The sequence below is a fragment of the Mustela lutreola genome, chromosome 2 (genome assembly GCF_030435805.1).
Source record: "Mustela lutreola isolate mMusLut2 chromosome 2, mMusLut2.pri, whole genome shotgun sequence".
Taxonomy (NCBI): Eukaryota; Metazoa; Chordata; class Mammalia; order Carnivora; family Mustelidae; genus Mustela; species Mustela lutreola.
The window spans coordinates 34,513,683-34,535,175 of record NC_081291.1 but is presented as its reverse complement, the minus strand read 5'-3'; the positions used below and the strand labels follow the sequence as shown (position 1 = coordinate 34,535,175).

Genomic DNA, 21,493 nt, shown 5'->3' with positions numbered 1-21,493 from the left:
TGTCCCTTAAATTTTGTGTGTGTGTGAGTGTGTGCGGGTGGGGGAGGAAAGAGATGCTGATAACACTAAGGTAAGCTGTTGTTTGCATAGATGTATTTGCTTAAAAAAGAAAGCTTTCATTTCCTTATTTCTCCCTTTTAAGGGAGACAGTTAGGCAATTTACTATATATTGCTGTTTTGTAACCAAAAAGTATATTTGCCTAAAATCACCCTTCTAAATACGGTTGACCTTCAACAGTGGAGGAGGTGGTTAAGGGTGCTGACCCCCTGCACGGTCGAAAATCTGTGTCTAATTTTTGACTCCCTGAAAAACTTAGCTACTAATAATAGCCTACTGTTGGCCAGAGCCCCTACCAATGACATAAGCAGTCACTTAAGGCATATTTTGTGTGTTATGTGTATTATATACTATGTTCTTACAAGAAAGTAAGCTGGAGAAAAGAAAATGTTAAGAAAATCAGAACGAAGGGGAACCACATGGAAAGCCCTGCTCTGTAAGTGGACCCACACAGTTCAAATCCATGTTGTTCAAGGGTCAACTGTACTTGTAGCAACAGCAAACCCCGATCGTTACCTGTCCAGAGGGTAGTTACTGCAAAGTTTTTTCTTTCTTTCTTTTTTTTAAATCTCTGGGTGTAAGTTTCTCTCACAAGAGGTTTGTGTACTGTCCGAATTTTCGTTGACCAGTCTCTCATGTTAGAAAGCCTACCAGATGCCTTTACCCTTTTCCTGCTTTTGGGAAACTCCTAGACAAGAGGGTTTGAGGAGGGTGTGTAGTGACTCTGAGAGAGGGAAGGATAGATTTCTGTTGATTTGTTTTGTATATTTGAACGTGTCTTCTGTGCTTGAGAAGTAGTATGTTACTGGAGTATTGGAGGTTTCAGTTCTGAAGAATCCAGAGTCAGTGGTATAGAATTCCTTTATCCCAGTGAAATGCTCAGCTGTACCTTCTGGCAGAAAGCAGGCTTGGAATTTGACCACCCTGTTCTTGTGACCAGGAGTACTTTTGGATGGCTTACGTGTTTTTTATGTGTTAAAATGTTTACTTTCCTCTCTGCGAGGCCCTCGGTGAGGGCACGACGTGTGTGAAACCCGTCGGGGTTAAGTGGAGAATCGTTTCAGTGTGCGGGGAGGGGACATTGATCACAGTGTCACACAGAGTTGATGATTGTGCCAATGTTTACATAATTTTGTCGCGTGATGCATTGACTCAAAAGAAACAGTTACGGGCTGTTGCTAGTTGACATTTCCGTACGTGACACCAAAGTGAATGAGTTCTAAGGCTGCGTCATGGTATTAACACGCACTCTTAATCTGCAGTCATGGTTCTACGAGAAGCTCAGCCTCCTGCAGATGTTGGTGGGGGCCGAGGGGTCCAGGTGAGGTGTTAGGATAGGAAAACAGTGATCTGTGACCAGAGGAGGACTTCACAGAGCACGGATTCCGAAAGTATCCACCAGATTAATATGTCCCTCACTTCCTGTGCCTCTTGCCCGACCTGTTTGTAACTACTGTGGAGGCAGAAGTCTCTGTTTCCTGCCTTCATGGAGCGTGGTTTTGTAGGAGAATGCCCTCCATCCTTTCACTGAAGGAACTCCAGCCCCTACGTGTGACGCCAGAGGTGAGCACGCCTTCTCGCTACACTTCTGTCTCCTCTTGGTCATGATTGATGAACCTCCTGCTTCCACCGGAGTACCTGCTGCCTCGGGGCAGGAGGGCCGCGTTGGACAAGAGATTGATGAAGCAGGCGAGCCTGCCTGGGAGGCAGCGACCACCCTCTGTTCCCCAGCAGGGCTGGGCTGCTGTGCTGGATGATGCCTGGCAAGGGAGATCCTGTCCTGTTGTGGGTGTGATGAGTTTGGAAAGTCCTCTAGAGCTTGAGGACTCTCTGAAAGGGTGAATTTGTGATCCCTTTTCAGAGATTGGATCAAGCAGAGAGTAGGTGATCAGAGTAGGTGACCAGACTCCTGACCCCTCTCTTCCCCTCCCCATTTCCAAGTCTCTGCAAAGCCACTTCTGTAATAGCAAAACCAGATGGTGGCTGTAGGCCCCTCTCCCCTGCTGGGGTGGTCATGGGTGGTGCTCCCTGTAGGACAGGTTTGTCGGAGGGGCAGCCTGTGGCCAGCAGCTCTTTCCTGCTCAGATTCCCTTTGTGAAATACCCACCAACTGCAGAGCTGGTGAGGCCAGAGTGCCTCCTTTCCATTAATTAATCTTTAAGGGTTAATGATGCATGTACCATATTTACCGAGAGAGTGTTATGGGATATTTATGGACTTCCCTGCGGGACCACCCCCACAAACAGGCATGAGAGCACATTCAGTTGTTTTGTCTCTTCAGCCAAACTAAGATTTGGGTAGGAAAAACAGGTTTTTGAGTCTTCCACGTTACAGGGTGGAAAGCAGATGCTGATTACTGTCCGTGGAGGTGGGGCTGTTGGTTCTTTTGGTCAGAACTCTAAGTAGATGAACAAGGAGCTGTTCTCTTCCTCTGGAAATCAGCTTTAAATGGCCCCATAGATTAACTGTCAAGAGGGACCTGGCACTGGGATTTGTTTAGGTTTATGTAACCCTTAACTTAACCGGCCAGTGGGTTGTGATCTGATAACACAGACGACTCTTCTGGACTTTGCCCTAAAACTCTTCACGTCTTGCCCTTTTCCTTTCTACGAGGTCTTGACTTCTTGGCTTTTTGTCTAGTTTCATAATTTTCACACCTTATTTTACTTTTCTGGCTTTATTTTCTGGCATTCTTCCTTAAAAACCACGCTCCTTTTCTCTTTTTTAGGGTGTACTAAGGTCTTTCTTTCTGGTTAACCTTTCTCATCACAGCCAATCTTCCCCGCTCTACATGCCGTCTAGACGCAGTGGTGTCCATGTAAGGATGACAAATACAGGGAGTGCACGTGAGTAGGGAGGGCCTGGGAGAGATAATAGGAGCAGTGAGGTTCATGGTCAGCTGCAGTCCTTGCCAAGTAAGTATAGCTGGTGGTTGGAATCAGGAATGCTGGCCCAACAGTTGTTCTGAAGAGGAGCTGCAACTTTTATGTTTTTGGTGAAAACTTTTTCTCCAGACACTCCTCAGTCTCACAAACAAATAAATTTCCCTGCAGTTCAGCCTTGGCCCAAGAACCACGAATGTACACTGTACCTCCTGGTCTACCATTCAGAAGATGCTTGCTGTTATCAGAGCCTTTGACTGTAATTCTTTGGTTCAGAGTCTTTTCTGACCAATAGGTTACAGACTAGATCTTACCCTCATTTGTGTTAGAATTTATCACAGCGCAGTAAACGTTGTAGACAGTGAATATTTGAACTTGACATCTGTCTGTTACTAAAGGACAAAGACTTAGACCTGTATTGAAATTATCTGTGGGGTGGGGGTACGAGGTGCGAGCCATTAAGATAGGGAGGCACATATGAGACTTCTGGGATTCTGGAAGCAGGCAGGGGTAACTTCTGTCAGGTAATGTGTTAAGCATTAGAGTTCAGAGGCCCATGCTGATTTCTATAGCCAATTTTAAGGAGTAAATGCAGGTACTTACTGTGAAGTCCTTGTATGGCTGGAGCATATTATCTCTTCTTTTTTGAGTTGCTTGCAGGCCTGGTGTGCACAGAGATTTATCAATGTAACACTTTCAAAAATGGAAGTAACTGTGATTCATTCCTTACTTTCTTAAATCTGACCGAATGACAAAATGAGCTGTATGTAGTGAGTTGATAGCTGAGTGACTTTACCTTTAACAGTTTGCAGAATGTTTTTCTTTTTCTAAGCCTCAGTTTAGGGACTATGGGGCTTCTTAACTTCCTGAGGAAAGATGGCAGCAAGTACAAAATCCATCTCCCGAGTGGGAATTCGTGGGTGAGGATGCCAGAGGCATGATTCCCATTTAAGAAGCAGTTTTATTATTATTCTCCATCTAAGCCTTTAATGCATATTATCAGCCTTTCAGTCGTGGATTTTGGTCAAGGAGGGGAAAGCATCACAACAGAGAAAAAAAGATAAGAGCATTCAATATTGTAGGTTTAAAAAGAAATCCCTTATTCTCATAAAACCTGTAATGTGGGTCGAGGGAGCCTAACGTGGTGATTTTATTGGAACTCGATGTGCACCACACGTAACTTCTCAGAAGGTAAGAATGCAGCAGAAATGGCCTTAAAAGATTAAGGGATTAAATAAGTTTAACAAATTGTATGTTCTTCTTCACTCACACCCCTTGAACTTTGAAAGGACCAATCGCTTTTTCCTGGGGAGTCCTAAGCAGGTGAGTCCTTTTTCAGTGGGTGGCAAGCACAATTTTTGAAGTGAGAATGGGACCCCAGTTTTCCAAGAAATAAGGGGTTTCCAGGCTAGCTCTGGGTGTTCCAGTAGCGCTCACCAGATGGGTCATTGGATGGCTTTGCACTTCTCTTTTTGGCTGTATTACTCAGTTTAGCAAATATCAAAGGCTTAAAATATGCAAATACTATGATGTTCAGGGGTCCAGACGGAGTTGAGTAAGGGGAAACAGGCTGGCCTGGAAACCAAACTGAGTAAAAAAAAACCTCCCTCCCCAGGGAAAGCTTGTCATGGAGTTAGGACCCCTTTCTTCCACCGTGAATTAGGATTCCTGGTCATGTTGAAAAAGACAGCCCGGCGTTTCACGGCTCTCCCGAGCAGGAGGTTTGTCTGTATTGGTCAGTGGTCTGTGAGCAAGGCTTGCATTTGAAGAGGAAATACTCATTACATCGGTCTAACGATGCTGGGGTTACTTCCTCACCACAGCTTACTCAATAGCAAACGGAACTTTTTATCCCTCAGCTTCCAGGGAGTCAATGAATTATTGTTTGCCAGCTTTGAATAATGTTTGCCAAGTTTGTAATATGCGGTTCTGGTTGTAATCCAGGAAGATGCTGGTCTGATTATGTAAATACTGATTAAGCCTATAGAGTTACACTCAGAGGGCATTTTTTATGGAGTATCTTCCTAGTGCATTGAATTTTCAAATGCCCTCTCCTCTGTTGGGATGGTTAAGAATTTTGTGCGGCTAAAGGGTATGTATTAAGGTCAGTGTCCATCTCCCACCACATTTTTAACAAAGCTCTTGAATTATTAGGAAATTCAGTTTTATGTTTGAGATCCAAGTTTCTTCCATAAGTGCCAGTTCACTCAAAATATGTATTAATTCCTGAACAATTTCAGTACAGGACAGTTTAGTAGAAATTTCAGCCATGATGGCCAAGTCCTCTGTCTGCATTGGGCCTTATCATAGCCATGAGCTTCCCGTGTCGATTGCAAGCTTGGAATAGAGCTAGCATGACCAAGGAACTGAATTCTTAATTTTGTGTAATCTTTTTTTTTTTAAGATCTTATTTATTTATTTGACAGAGATCACAAGTAGGCAGCGGCAGGCAGAGAGAGAGGGGGGAAGCAGGCTCCCTGCTGGGCAGAGAGCCTGATGCGGGGCTCCATCCCAGGACACTGAGATCATGACCTGAGCTGAAGGCAGAGGCTTTAACCCACTGAGCCACCCAGGTGCCCTAATTTTGTGTAATCTTAATTACGTTCAGTATGACAGTGAGTAGCTGCATGGCCAGCCACGGGCTAGCGGGTTGGTTGGCACAGGTTTCTGTAACAGTGGTGACTGCTCGGCTATTCACGGACTTAGCTCTTCCAACACAGTGGGGTCAGGATTGGGGGTCTTTGTTAGGAAAAACACTCAGCAAGCAGATTGTTGTCACACACTGTTGAACAGTTTACTTCTCAGACACAGATAAAACCGGGATAAAACTTGAGCCATTCTCCGCAGAGGTCCCTCCTGTGTGTTCTCCCAATGGTGGGCCGGACAGTCATCTTTCAGCGGATTAGCTGAAAGAATGTCTACGGCTGGGCCTGATTGTTCCAAGCTCTGCGCACCCTTTGTACGAGGAACAGGGAAAATTTGTGTTATGACAATGGCTGACAAAATGTTTAGTGAAAGCTGCAATTCGCGGTAACTGAATTCCCGGAGGTTTCTTTCCAGCCCTCGCTGCTACTGAAAGGTGCAGAAATGCTTCTGACAGCATCTGTCCTGTTGACAGATGAATTGTTTTGACAGGAGAATCTGAAACCTTCAGCCAAAGACACATTCAGATGTCGGGCCTGGGAAGGGGCGATCGTGTTTGGAGAAATACGTGAGATGCTTTAAATTTGTGTGCGTGTCAGCTGCCACCTGAAAGAGAGACCTCGTGAAAGATTTTTGGGTTTTTTTTGGTGGGTTTTTTTTAAAAACTAATTAACCCTTCGATTGTTCTTCTGACCCAACATGAGAATTCACAACCCTCCCTGCACAATTCTTGGACTGAACAGACGTATTTCCTTAACTGCTGAGAAATGAGTGGTAGCCATAAGCAGAGCAGTCAAAGAGTTAAAAAAAAACTAAGAATTATGCTGAGGTATCCTATCATGATGTTGGGGACCTGTCAGTTATGTCTCAATAAAAAATTGTGCTGGGAGAAAAAAAAAACAGTGCTGATGATAGTGTACTTGATCATCGCAGAAAGGTGGAAATAACTCACAGGTCCATTAGCTGCTGCGTGGATAAACAAAATACGGGGTATGTGTGTGTGCAGGCACACAAAATGGAATGTTATTTGGCCCTAAAAAGGAAGGAAATTGTGACACAGGCTAGAACACGGACGGACCTTGAGGACATGTTGCTGAGTGAAGTAAGCCAGACGGAAAAGGACGGATACATGCGGTCTGCAGAAGAGCCTGATCCACAGGGACAGAAAGCAGAGTGGAGGCTGCGGGGGGTTGAGGGGAGGACGGGCCGTCCGTGTTGACAGGCTACGGAGTCTCGGCCGATGGTGACAGAGTTGGGGAGCTGGATGGTCGCAGTGGTTGCACGCCAGCGTGACCACACTTCATGCTGCCGAGCTGCACACTTCAGCGTGGTGAAGATGGTAACTTCTTACGTTTTGTATAAACCACACCAGAGCAACATGCGGCACGTTCGTCTCGCTGGGATGAGCAAACCAGAAAATGTCTTTGAGGATTTCCTTTCAGATAATATTTGTCAAGGAGATGGCAGTAAATATTCCCCCATTTCCTGATACAGCAATTGAAGGTCAGCAGCTTGTCCCCAGATTTCAGGACTGGTCGCTGCTCAGACCTCACAGCTGGGCTCTCTGTGGCCAAAAGTCAAAGCTGTTGCAGGGGACCTGAGCTCTGGCCTGTGTCCTCTGTCCATAATTGCTGATAGGCCGCTCTGGGAGGATGACCCTTCAGACCTGTCTCTGACACTCATCTGTTGATAAGATGGCTTTTTGAGTTCATTCGATGTCAAAAAGGGGCCCCCTCCAGGCAGGCCCAGGGAGGGTGTTGATTTCCACGTGCAGTTGTCTTCATCTTGGTTGCTGTTTGCTGGAATCTCAGCGTGAGGGCCTTGTACTGTCCCTCTTCCACATAAGACTAGCTTGCAGAAGACCCTTTTCCAAGGAGCCTCACCTAACAAGCAGAAATTATACAACATTTTTGAAATTTAAGTAAATTTTATCTGCTCTTTACAAGGACGACGGACCAAAGGGGTGTCACGATTTAAAAAATGGTTTTATTCTAATACCACTCCTGGAGTAGGGAATAAGGGAGTAATGTCATTCCAGAGACTGCGCCCATCCCTGGCTACATCTGTAAGCCGGAAAGACTTGCCTGAAGAGTTGGTGGCCCAGAACGCGAGGTTAAAAACTGGTGGTCCTCAGTCTGATGTGGCCTGTTTGACCCATCCAGATTTACTTTATTTTTGTTTGTTTGTTTTGTTTTTTTTTTTAAGAATTGAAAGGATTTCACCTAAGAATTCAGAGTTTGAGCTTCTCTTCCAAATGAAGACTGGTCTGCATGGCCTAGTTTCTAGAGACAGGAGCGAATTCCCCCTTTTGATGGGCCAGCAAGCACTTCTGTGTCGGCCTCTCTGCATACCTGGCAGGGGGACCGTCCACACTGCCTGCTTGCCCTCCGGGGCTCTTGCCTTTGTGACCTCTGAGTCTTCCCTGGATGTCTCCTCCAGCTCAGTAGCTCTCATAACCAATGATGATGCAAACCTTGGAGATACTGTAAACTCACGTTATCTCTAGACCCAGAAACAGTATTTCCAGCCCTCTTATTTATGGTAACCCTCTCAAAATAGAAGAAAATTTCGTTCTGTCCAGTCTTTTTTCTGATGTGAAAGGATTCTCTTCATTTGTGGATTTTCTTTTTCAAGTCTAACCTGTTGATTTCTGTGTACCCAATCGTAAATACCCCCAGGCACAGACAAGCTCGCACTTGACTTCAGTATGTGGTTTAAAAAATTACCACCTTCAATTTTTATAGTAACATAATCTCTGGACAAATTGCTTTTAATTCAGGCTGTGCCCTGAACACAGATGTACCATTAATTTCAAGTGCAGTCTGACTTTTATTTAGATGAATGCCTTGAGTCGACAGTGAAATGGTATCAGCTGTAGGTTAGTATTGATTGGAATGTCTCTGGAGGAAGTTTAAAAGCTAGTTGCCACTTACGTGCTGCTTAATGATAGACTTGAAACTCACAATTCGCAGTTCTGTTACTTGGCATTAATGCCAAGGGGATTAATAGCTGAGATGAATAGTGTTGACCTCTGCGGCATACGTGGGACGGGGTGTGTTTTGGTGGCAGGGAGCAAGGCACAGTGTGCACCAAGGTTCCACTTGGACCACATCTCTGGATTTCTGTTCCTGAAAGATCAAACTGGCCTAGCCTGAGGGCTGATCCGAGATGCTTGGCTGACTGAACACAGATCAGCTTGCTAGCTTCTTGTCTAAGGGTCTAGCTCGGGGAGGAGAGGAGAGAGAGGTCATTCTGAATGATCGCGGCAGGTGCCATCTTCTTGAGAAGGTTGTTTGCGTGGGAGGCTTTCACTGCCTTTGGCTAAGACCAGCCATGAGTTCCCCATAACCGCAGCTCCTCTCTCTCTTGTGTGACTGTCACTCCCAGTATTTATTCATCGATGGGTGCATCATGTTCGTGGATAACCTTATAATTAGGGTCTCGTAAGGTCTCAACTTTCTAAGCAGTTCCTTCAACTTGGAGTGTGCATCTTAGCCATTGTCGTCATCAGATCTTGCTCAGACCAGGGTTTCTCAAGCCCTGAATATTATTAGCATTGGCACTCAGGGCGGGTGATTGTTGTGAAGGGCTGTCCTGTGCCATTGTGGGATGTTGAGCCACATCTCTGGCCTACACACACGAGATGTGTGTAGCAACTCTACGCCCCACCCCACCTTTCTTTGCAATTGTAACAACTAAAAATGTCTCTAGATATTGCCAACGCCATTCCCGGTTGAGAACCACTGATTTATAGACAGTAAAGGGTCGGCTCCTGACCCCTCCTTTTCTGGACTACTGAGCAATATTTGATGTTTTACTAAAGTACTGATTTTTAAAATGCTATTCAGAATAGCCTGGGATCTGATTCGGTGCAAAATGTTTGGATCAGCACACTCTAACGTAGATAGAGGACTGACTTACCGTTAGAAGTCGCTAAGTAGTAAAGTTACATCGACTGAAATCCATTTGGGTTTCGCTACTTTCAGTGATTTGAGATTTTCACAGTGACTTGTTTGTGGATATATGTGGGGAGGAGCTCTGTCTGTAAATCTCAGTGTTACTAAGGTTACTTCAAATAACGTATGGGATGATAGGGGTGTTTACGAGGGAGAGGGCCTGGTCGCGGGGGGAGGCGGAGTAGAAGAGTTCTGGATTTGGGGTTTAATGTTTCGTGTTGCTTTAATTAATTAATCATTAATTGTTTTTTGCTCTTCCTTTACCAGAAACCTGAGCTATAATAAACTTTCTGAGATTGACCCTGCTGGTTTTGAGGACTTGCCGAATCTACAGGAAGTGTGAGTGCTTTCTCCTCAACTTGCATTTGGGGGTGGGGGACTAAGAGCTCCTGGGGAAACCCTCTCACCCAGCCTGGATCAGCAGAATAAGCTTGCCAGCTTTCTGTGCTCCTTTCCTAGAGCCCCTCCCTTCTCATGGGCACACTAGAATCCCAGGGAAATAACGGGCACATGGGGGGGGGGGGCGGATAGGAGGGTCCCCTCCCTTATGGAAACCTTGTGGACCCTCTGTGTTGGCACACTGCCTGCTTCTGCCCCTGCGGTTGCTGGGGAAGTAGTCCCGTGAGCCCAAGCATATTTGCCATATGTGCCAGCCCACTACCTCCACTTCCCCAGGAAACACAGGTGCAGGAAAATGGAAGACAGGGCTGGCTTGTCCCCTCCCATCAGCAGTCTCAACCAGTTCCCTGCCTCACAGGTCCCCTACCAGTGCAGGGTCCTGGAAATCAGGCCTCCCTCTTTCCTTCTTTTTGACTGTGAAGAACTCTGCCCCCCCTTTTATAAAAATATTTTATTTATTTATTTATTTGACAGAGAGAGAGAGATCACAAGTAGGCAGAGAGGCAGACAGAGAGAGGGGGGAAACAGGCTCCCCGCTGAGCAGAGAGCCCGACTTGGGTCTGGATCCCAGGAACCTGAGGTCATGACCTGAGCCAAAGGCAGAGGCTTAACCCACTGAGCCACCCAGGCACCCCAAGAACTCTGCTTTTAACATAGAAGTTGGGGTTATCAGGATTTTAGTTCACAGGGACTTTAAAGAAACTCTCTGTAAGTCGTACATAACTACAGCAGGAAATTAAGAGAGTCTAGAAATCAGTAAAGACTAATTCAAATCACCAGATATAATAACCATTATGAATGCTTTGTGAAAATAAATACTTCTACACGTAGAATTTGGAGATCAAACTGTATATACATCGTACAGTTTTCTATCAGTTTTTGTACTTAACCTTCACATTTTTGAATACTTTGTCATGGAAGTTAAAATTTTTTAGATGTCCCACTTAAATTTTTATTTTGTGTATTTATTTATTTTTATTTATTTATTTGAGAGAGACAGTGAGAGAGAACGCATGGTAGGGGAGGGTCAGAGAGGAAGAAGCAGGCTCCCCTCTGAGCAGGGAGCCCGATGTGGGGCTCAATCTGGGACTCCAGGGTCATGACCTCAGCCTAAGGCAGTCACTTAACCAAGTGAGCCACCCAGGCACCACTTAAATTTTTATGTAAAACCTACTACACATGGATAGTCTATAAATTATTCACCCTGTTGTGCTTCTATTTTCAGTGATTTTTATTAGATACTATTAGGTAAGTGGTTTACACATTTTGGTCCTTATATGTAACCGATAGAAGTCCTTGTTTATTATTCTTTTGATTTCATTGTTGGATGATTTATCTAAACAAACTTAGTTTTATCCCTTGGTGCAATTGGCAAAATACCAGCATCCCCTAGCCCCATCTCCAGATTCTCCAAATTGAGGTTATGATTTCCATGTGTCTTTAAAAAAGGTTTAAACTTCCAAAGTTAAAAGAGCTTCATAGTTGGAAGGAGCCCTTGGGAATATTCTGTCCAGGACCCTAGTCAGCAGCCAGTGGAGGGAGCAGGAAAGCGGGAGGTGGGTCACTGTGCAAATTTGACCTAATAAAATAGACCCTTTTGTCTCCACCTTGAATTTTCTCCCTCTTCGGAATTCCTGCTGCATTCGTGAGCCAGATGAGGCCCCTGCCCGCATCCTGAGCTCCTTGTTTTGTGTGTGACGACTGCTCTTCTTCATCTTCTGATATTGCACTCGTGAAGGTTGACCTTAGCTAGCCATTGTCCTTAGCACAGCTGTCCTCCTCATTGTGGCTGCCACCTTCTCCAGACAGGCGAGGGAACCAAGGCATGGACCAGGCGTGGCCGGGATTGCATGCTAGCAAGTGGTTGAATAGGCCTACCCCCCGCCCCAGTCTATTCTTGCCACGCTTTCTGTGCCAACACTCCCTTCCTAGTGTGGGAGGCCTGAAGACAGAGACTGCATCTTTTGGATACTGTGGTGTAGTGGAAATCATACAAATTTTGGTAGTAGACAGACCTGGATTTGAGTTGTGGTTTTGTTCTTTGCCGGTCTGTGTCGTTGGACAAGTTACTTAGTGCCTCAGTGCTGCTTTTCCCTGTCTGCAACGTGGATGTACGAACACATGACCAGTGGTACCTAGAATTATTAAATTGGAGATGATGTCCACCGCTTTGCACATGGTGAGGCTACTGAGTGTTATTTCCTTCTGCAACATTTGGAAGCACGCAGCCCCCCAAGCTGGGCTTTACTTATTTATTAAGAAACAAATCCTTGAGGGCCTCTTACCATTATGACTGTTTACAGTCCCTGCTGTCACACTAGGATGGTCAAGATGAGTTCCCTGGAGCCCAGAGCAATGGAACTTCTCACTGATGTAGATCTGGGCCTTTCCCGGAGGGAATTCTGATCCATAGTGGAGGCAGAAGGTAAAGAGGAGTAAGGGGTGGGGAGGTGGGAAAGGATATTGAAGAAAAGAAAAAAAAAAGTCATAGTTGACATACAGTTGCTTCTAAATTAAGTGGGTTCAAGGCCTTCCCGGGAGCTGTCAGCTCTCTTAAACCCGGCACAGCCCTCCCTCTGATCTGGAAACCTCAGTGAGAGGAGAACCGCAGGCTGGCAAAGCAGCAGGCGGTGGTTTAGCAGTGGTTTTATTTTGGAGGTCTGGAACCACAGTCCATCGTGGCCCATTGGCGAGAGAAAGCAAGGCTGTTGGAGGCCCCTGGAGGCCATGAGGACGCTTGAGCAGCTGCTGCCAAGCCACACGGTCTGTGCCGCCCACAGCTCTGAGGAAAGCCCACCAGGGAGGGCCTCCAGCCAGGGGTCCTGGACGGCCAGGCTCCTCTATTAATAAGAGGGGCTATTTATACCGTCCTCTTTAAGAGCTGCACACAGGTCACGTGCTTGCTGCCTGGCCCGAGAATGCTCACTGTGGGCGCTGCTGTGTGCTTTCCAGGGCCGTTGACCTAAAATGTTCCTCATGGCGGCCGGGAAGCCTGAGTGTGCCCTGCCTCTGGGTATTTATGGCTCACTCTCTGGTGTCTCAGGACCATGCTCCCCACCCCCCACAACGTGTGTGTGTGTGTGTGTGTGTGTGTGTGTGTGTGTGTATATATATATATATATATATATATATATATATAGGGAGGGCTGCAAGAACCAGGGGTATCTTTTTGAGGCACTGTTCTTTGGCTGTGAATTACCACCACCTGTTAAGCATTTACTCTATTTCTGGCTTGATCCTAAGCCGCTAGGTTTAATTATTTCAGCCGGGTCCTGCCACAACCCTATGAAGTTGATCCTGATGTTGTTTACTTTTTTTTTTTTTTTTGCAAAGGAAACTAAGGCACAGTAAGGTTAAGTGACCCGCTGATGGCCCTCCAGTTGCTAAAGAGTCGGATTGGGGTTGAATGAACCCAGAGCTATCCCATGTGCAGATCCGAGCTGTAAACGTCCCTTCCTAATAACCCCCACTCCACAACTCTCTCACTGTGCCTCACTTTCTTCTTTTAAGGTGGAGGGAACTTCAGTGCCTTCCTCAAAAGGCTGGCATGTGACCCAGTGAGATGGCGCATGTCAGCATTGAGCTGAGGGCCTCTTGCACAAACTCCATCCTTAGTATTCTTGTTTGCAGTTGCTCACTTAATGTAACTATCCCCTCCATCCCAGTCCTGAACCAAGCCCCTCTGGCCTTCTGGTACAGAAACGATGTAGCATTATGTATCATTATCAGTATGCCTTAGTCTTAAGGAGCTAAAAGCCTGACTCCGGAACCTTGGCTCTTACCTTGGATGACTTTGTCCCTTGGAAAAAGCAAAGCTAACTGAAGTTTCAAATTTCTGCTCCACTGTGTTATGAAGGGCAGCTCTCTCCTTGCCTGTGGCAACACCCAGAATGCCTCCCTATAGCGGATTGGCTCAATAAGTGATAGTTCATTCCTGCCCGCTGAGGAAGTACTCTGCAGCTGGTCAGAAGAATGGGGGGAGATCTACAAGACGTATTACTGAGGGAAGCTGCGCTGCAGAACAGTCTGTATAATTCACAAGCATCTGTAAAAGAGAAACATGCATACATCTCTCGGAGCTGGCGGCCCGCACGCTTCCTCTTGGAGGCCGACCAGGGGACTGTAGTGCAAGGAAGCTGCAGGTTTCATTGTATATTCCTGCTTATTCTCTTTTGAAACAGTTGGAATATGTTACTGTGCTCTTAGCTCAGCTATTCAATAAATAATATGTCAATTAAACAAACAAACAAAAAAGCCGTAAAGCCCCGTAACCCAAAATCACTCCTTGGGTTTGTTTTCATTGTCTGTGGGAGCCTCACTTGATGGAGATACTAATCAAACTACTCTGAAACGCCCTTCCTAACATTTTGCATCTTACAAAATACAAGTACTTCCTTTCGGCAAGCTGAGTAATGGGACGTTTCAGAGCGTCCAAACGGCCCATGCTCACCTTACGACGGGTGAGCCGGAAAGGCCCCCCCTCGGGTCTGCCCTGCGGTCAGCCAGTCCTTGGGGCCCCAGGTCCCTTCCTTGTTTACTCCTCTTCCAGCTCCAGGGCTGGGCCGTGGTTCGTGGTCTGATGCACCCGAGAGAGGCACTTCGTGGTCCCGAATCATCAGGAAAAATCAGTTCAAGAAGCAAGACATTTTAGAGGGGCTTTTAGGACTTCGGATGGGAGCAAATGTGGGGGGAGTGTGAAAGGTAGAAGACTGCACATGCCTTGATATTCAGAAAGTTTCATCAAACCCTGTCCTAAATCCCTCGTTTCCTGATTCGTGGAGACTGCGCTCAGCTTTCCCTCTGAGCTCTGGCCGTGCTATTTTTGACCAGTCTCTATTTCAGGCTGGTAAGTTGGTCGTGTCTCAGAGCGAGTGTGGTCTCCACTGCCTTGTGAGGATACCGTTCTCGCATCTACAGGGGACAGGGCACACAGAGAATGCCAGGAGGGGTGGCGCCAACCGATTTACATTTAACCAGCCCAGTGGGGCTTTTTATGTAGGAATGATCGAGAGGTGGGTGGGCCACGCAGCTCTCCTCCTTTGGACACTGCCTGTCCTCTGTGTAGATCGAGCTGCCCTGCTGGGGTCAGGGCCTGTGCTTTCTGCCTGTATATGTGGACTGCCAGTCTAGATAGAAAATGCCCCGTTGATCTGTAGCACTGTGGCACCTGTATGCTCCTCTTCCAGCAGTTTGGGCAGCATTTGATATCTTACTGTGCCACCCCTTTTCCTTGTTCATTGATTTCTATGAAATCAGGGGGAACAGTTTGTTGTATGTGTGGTGGGGCCGGCCTGAGACCGAGGTCGTTCAGAAGTTCCCCCGCAGAGAAGTCCGAGCTGTCGGTTTCAGGTTTAGCATAAAGTCAGATCCTAAGCAGCCCGAGGCACAGCCACCATATTCCCTGAAGGTTTAGGAGCCTTCCAGCTTGCTGGCTTTGCCACTTGTGGCTCGCCTCTGATTGGCAGCCATTCTTGGGTTCTGCTCTTGTCTGCGCCGCTATCTCCTTGTGCGGCCTTAGTCACGTGATTGCAGCTGAACATTGACCTAGAGCCCTTAGCTGCAGGATAGGGACCAGCACAAGGACTTGGTACCTGAGTCTGAGTGGTAATGATGCAGTTGCATCATGCATGTGGAGTTGCTGCTGTAATTATAAAGAAATAGAGGGTCGTGAGTGGTTAGGAAGGTAGACTTGGAGGCTAGACTTCCCGGGCCACTGCCACTTACTACAGCGACCGTCAAATTAGTCCAAATGTTTCCATTTCCTCCTTGGTACAATGGGAATGTCCACGGGACTTCTTACCCTGTAGGGGTCTAAAGTGAGTTAATGCACTGGAAGGCCCTTAGAACCATGCCTGGCACCTAGCAGCCCCTCCATCGGTTGGCTGCTGCCAGCATTCTTACTAGCACCATCATCATGTTCTAGAACAGATCTCTAGGCACTGAAGACTTCCTACACAAGCTGCCTTATTGGCAGCTGGCCCTGACGTTAGTTTTCCTTGCTCTGCAAAGATCTGAGGGTCTCCTCGAGTACTAAGTGCCTTGATGGTACCGTGAAAGTGTATTAGCGGAGATGAAAGCCACTGGAGAGTGTTTATCATCCCCACACCAAGATGGAAAATGGATCACCACAGCGTTGGAGGAGCAAAGAGGGGAAGCAGAAACAGGCTGACTCCGGGGGCTGTCAGATAAGAGACTGTTCCAGTAATTAATTGTCTACTTCAGCACACAGACAAGGGCCCTTTAAGTGAAGAAGGGATTTGCCACAGGATACGGATCTGCTTTCTCTCTGCCAGATGCTTCAGTCATGAAGCTATTGAAACAGACGTTCTGTGTCCCATGGCCCAGTAATTGCCAAGCCTCATCTCTAACTGGCTTTGGCACTGAAGAAAGCAAATGGGATAATTCAAGGCCTTTTCCTTTTTTTTTTCTCCTCCTGTTCACATCTATAGAAGATGGCAGACAACCAGATGATTCTATTCAAGCCAATACTAGCTGTATACTTGTATGAATGCAGCTGTCACTTCAGCGGCCTTGTCTTTAAACAGTAACAAGATGGTCCATGTAAGCACACAGTCTCTTAAGGAGGGGGAAAAAAAAAAAAAAGAGTAAGATAACCTAGTGTTACTCCTTTGATTCTGCATCTCAGATACAGTTTCTTTTCAGCTTGTCACCCAGCTGAAAGCTAGATCCCTGTGCTCTGGCTTTCTTAAGAATTTTTGGGCTCACTTTGCAAGTTTGATTTTGGATTCTCTCCCCAGATTTGGAAATACATGTCCATGTAAGGAGGCTGGATTGCAGAGCCTCTGGGGGCAGACCCAGCAAACTGTGTTTTGGTTTGCGGGCTTTCCCTTTCATGAAGATTTGGACGTCTGGAGCGGGAGAGGGGCTTGGAGAGCGTGTCTGGTCTGGGGAGGGTTTTCAAAATGTCTTTGTGCAAAAGTGTGTGTCTGAATGTACGCATGCCTGGAAAACGTGCTTGGAGGCTTCATCCGAGTTCAGGGAAGCTAGAATCCCAAGTAGATGGGACTGCGCAAGTCCAGCTTCCTTGGTACTTGTTGCACAGCTGAGGCACTGGAATAACGGGTTCACATATCCTAAGCTCCTGGGAACTCTGAACATGGGGGAGGCTCTGGCCCTGGGTACGAGGGCATCGTCCTTTGGTGATGGCAGAGCTGTGATTTGTAGAACCGCGTGTCTCAGATGTGGAAGAGCAACCAGGAAGGGATGGTCTTTCTCCCCAAATCCTTTTCTGACTCTTCCAGCCCACCAGGAACATCCTTGTCAATAATTTCGGGTGCTTTTTGTTCTGCACCACGCACCTTGACCTTTCATTACTGCTCCCTGTTTGTGAGTGTTGAATTCGGAACTAGGTGTGAATCTGGAAGACAGGTAGCACCCCTTGAGAGTGTGTTTCTAAACCATAGTTGTGACAGATGGTTTGTTTTTGTGAGCTCATGGGACTTAACTATCTTTAAAAGGTCTCTTTTAAAATTCTTTATCTTTTGGGTCACGTTGGTGGCTCAGTTGGTTAAGCGTCTATCTTCAGCTCAGGTCTTGATCCCTGGGTCCTGGGATTGATCCCTACATCGGGCTCCCTGCTTGGTGGGGAGTCTGCTTCTCCCTCTGCTTCTGCCCTTCTCCTTGTTCATGCTCTCTCTCTCTCTGTCAAATAAATAAAATCTTAAAATAAAATTCTTTATCTGTTAGTGAACATTGCAGTATTATCTTCCCATGGCCAACTCAGCAGTGTTTTTTTGTTTTTTTGTTTTTAAGATTTTATTTATTTATTTTACAGACAGAGATCACAAGTAGAGAGGCAGAGAGAGAGAGAGGGGAGGAAGCAGGCTCCCGACTGAGCAGAGAGCCCATTGCGGGGCTCGATCCCAGGATCCTGGGATCATGACCTGAGCTGAAGGCAGAGGCCTTAACCCACTGAGCCACCCAGGAGCCCCTCAGCAGTGTTTTTTGATTTACTTTATATATGTGAAATTTTTCAAACAGCTGACTTAAGTGAGAAATGTCTTCTTGTTGTTACAGGTACCTCAATAACAATGAGCTGACAGCCGTGCCGTCCCTGGGTGCTGCTTCATCTCACATCGTTTCTCTCTTCTTGTAAGTGGTGCCCCTTGGGGAACCCTGGGCTGGGTCTAGAGGTCATGGTATTGTCTTGCTGACATTTGGTGGCAGGCAAACTTGTGTCCCTGTGCTCGCTGGTGCAGAACAGCCTTTCTCCACAGAGCCCCAATGCTCACGACAAGTACCTTGCTTGCTATTATGTTAAAACCTGGAAGACTCGCCTCACCTCACCTGATTTTGGGGGAAATTGGTCTTAATTGATACATAGACTTACTAAGTATCTTGGTCCTACTGGGTAAATTGCAACTTGGAGTGAATGAACTGGTGTTAAAGGAAGCCATGTGAATTATAAGACAGCAACCTCATGTTTGTGGCCCTGGACCTCATCATGGGACCCAGTACACTTTTACAGCTTAAAAAAAAAAAAAAAAAAAAAAAAAAAAAAAAAACCCAGGCCTCTGAACGCAAGCTAAAAGTAAGGAATCTGTTGATGTGATCAAGTGTTCAACGGCACGCTGGAAATGAAAAAGGCTATAAAGGGACTTAAATGAACAAGGAAGGGAGGATGAAAGGAAGACGTGTTCTCCTCGGAACCACTAAGAGCTTTTGCTCAGGAGTGATGCCCGCTTCGGCCCTCAGGGGGGGACGGGGGCGTCACTTGTTTGAACCCAGCCCAGAGGTCTTTCTGGATGAACCCGCTGTGGGTCCCACCAGTTTTCTCAACCACATTTCTGTGGACAGCCTCAGCAGAACACCTTTCTCTTCACACTAAATTTCCTTTTTTCCACCCCAGCCCTATTTTTATTTGATTTTGATTCTGCTGGTGTTAGAGCTCCTTTGCTCCCCTGCACGTATCTTTTCTCGACACTGACGCTTGGCAGGCCGAGCAGAGGGACCTGGTGGGAAGACGTCATCCATGTGATGGCTCTCGTAGCTTGCAGGTGTTGGGTTTTTGCTGGCAACAGGCCCTGTGCTGGGGAAGTGCTCTGTCCTTATGAGTTGGGGTGTCAAGCTTAACCCTGTTTAAGGCATTGCAGGATTGTAATAGAAAAGGGTTAGTTAGAATAATGGCCCCAGCTCCGTGTCCTGGACAAACCGCTTTCTCTCTCCAAACCTCATTGTCCTCATTCACAGAGTTTCTTTAGTCCTTTACACATGGGAAAGGTGAACCAGAGGTCCGAGAGAAGTGCACTGTAGTATAGGAAACTCCTGGCATCATGCAAGACACCTGGGAGGTATTTGACAGATGGTGGCTGCTGCTTCTGGCTTGTGGCCGCTCGTCACATGGCCCCTGGGGCCCTAGTATGATCTTACCCGTAGGGCCACGGGATCTGGAGGGCAGTCCTTGTTTCTGTGGAATGCTGGAATGAAGGTTGTGGCCTTTTGTCCCAAGATGGGCAGGCAGGGGTCCGACTGTGTCTTTGTACCCATCTGCCTGTGCGTCCAGCATCTGGAAAGTGTTGAACTGCTGCTAAATTAAATGAGTTACCCATACCAGAGGCTAATTAAGGATGTGATGCTCCCTTGTATGTTCATAGAGGAAAGCAGTAGAAGATGCTTTTAACTTCTTGTTACTAAAAGTATAGTTCCTGGGTTAACAGTGTTTTCTACCCGCACTGGGCTCGTTGGAAATGCAGAATCTCGGGCCTCAGCTCAGCCACGCTGGATCAGAAGCTGCTTTAGGAAGGTCCCTTGGCCCTCTGCGCACTCAGTCAAGGGTGAGAAGCTCTGCCTTCCCTCGGGGAGGAAACCAGGGACACAGAGAACATCTTTGTGTCACTAACAGCAAACCGAGCATCCCTGAGTTCCTGTACGTTGCCAAGTCGAGAGGTGGGACTGAGACTGGACCCAGATGCCGGTGTCTGTGCTCTTTTCCTTTATGTGCCCCCATGCACTGGGTGCTCGAGCACGGCAGGTGACTCCGAGCCGGCCGTGCCAGAGATGGGCAGGGCCCCCAGCTTGGCCTGGGGGCCTGTCGTACTTGAATCACGCCTTGCTCTGCTGACTAAAATACATTTCTGTTCCTTGGGCCAAGAGCCTGGAGCCGTGGGGCCGGTTGGCCTGGTTCCTGCTATTCCAATTAGACAGCGTTAAACTATGTAAAGCAGGGAGGAGAAATAAAGGCTCCCTCCTGGTTTTGAGTGAGTTTGGAAAACGCCGGTTAGGTTAGTGTCGGCAGGCCCCTCTTCGGCCTGACGCTGGTCCCCATCTGACTTGGTCAGTGATTTCTCCGAAACCACAGGAACTGAAGGGTGTTGATCTTCCTTTGCTCTGAGAGGCCTGACTCCCTGGCTGCAGCCCTGTAGATTAGGTTAGCAGCGTGACATGTGGGCAGCAGGATTGTGGGTAGTTCTGCTCTCCTCCTTCATGCCTTTCTGTATTTTCCCAAGGGGACTGTGCAAAGGATGGGGACGAAAGTAGCAGTGGGCAGCGGGATGGCCTGTCCTTCCAGGCCGGCCCGGGAAGTGCTCAGCGTCTCTGTTCCCAGGGTAATTCCCATCCGTCAGGCTTCGAAGAGCTTGTTCTGCTGGTGTGTCTGTGGCTTTTCAGAGCCACTGAATTCAGAAATGTCCTATGTTCAACAAATGTGGAGTAGGTCCCTTCTGTGCCTATGAGGTTGGGGCCCAGGGGCCCTCCGAGAGTGTCCTCACCGGGCTTCAGTGCTGTCACATCTGGGAAGCCCCTAGCACAGCATGTGAAGACACAGTAGGTCGGCGAGCTCCGTACATGTCCCGTGTCATACCCTAATCCCCAGATTCGTGTTTGCGTCTCACTCTCCCGTTGTGGGCAGCCGGAGGATCAGGAGAACAAGTGAAATGTGTCAAGGGTCTAGCTGGCTGAGGCCCGCTGAGGTAGAGGAGCCAGCACAACTTTCTGGGGACCCATTTCCAGGTGGGGGCATCGAGGGAGGGGCCGACCAGGCAAGCATCCTGCTCTGATGTCGTGACCTGGGATGGGGAGCTTCTGTGTCATCAGCTGAGCGAGGGGCTGAGACAGTTTCATGTTCCTTCTGTGACCCGGACATTGAGTACAGGGGCAGTGAGGGCACCAGAGAAGTGACGGACCCTGCTGTGCCGTGAGCACCGTGGGGCACACTGGCTTCCACTGAGGTAGTGGCTCTGTGGTCCACAGCTCCGACACCTGTTGGCATTGGCGTGTGCCTCTGCAGATCAGCTCATCGTCTCCGTGCGTGGTTCCCAGTGTCCTACGGCCCCATCCGTCACCTGACTTCTTGCTCACACAAAGGTGCTCTGAGGCCCCAGACGTCAGGGCATCAGGGCCCTCCTCCTCAGGGGTCACAGTTGGGAGGGCCCACGGGGCGGGCTTTCTGTCCGGCTTTACTGTCAGGACTTGAGACTCACAGACTTTCTCGCAGAGTTTTGGGAACTGAAGTCATTCAGTAAAATTTCAATTTGTTAATCCTTTCTGATTAAAGGAATCTAATTCAATTAAAGAATTCGTCAGGGAGCAGATTTTCG

General features: G+C 47.4%; 1 protein-coding gene across 1 annotated transcript in view; it reads left to right on the top strand.

The window, feature by feature from the left end:
* Nucleotides 1–21,493, top strand: part of LRIG1 (leucine rich repeats and immunoglobulin like domains 1) — a 109,979-nt gene that overhangs the window by 27,556 nt on the left and 60,930 nt on the right. Inside the window, exons 2-3 of the mRNA XM_059161457.1 lie at nt 9,807–9,878; nt 17,976–18,050. Coding sequence (XP_059017440.1) covers nt 9,807–9,878; nt 17,976–18,050 — 147 coding nt within the window. The remainder of the gene's footprint in view (nt 1–9,806; nt 9,879–17,975; nt 18,051–21,493) is intronic.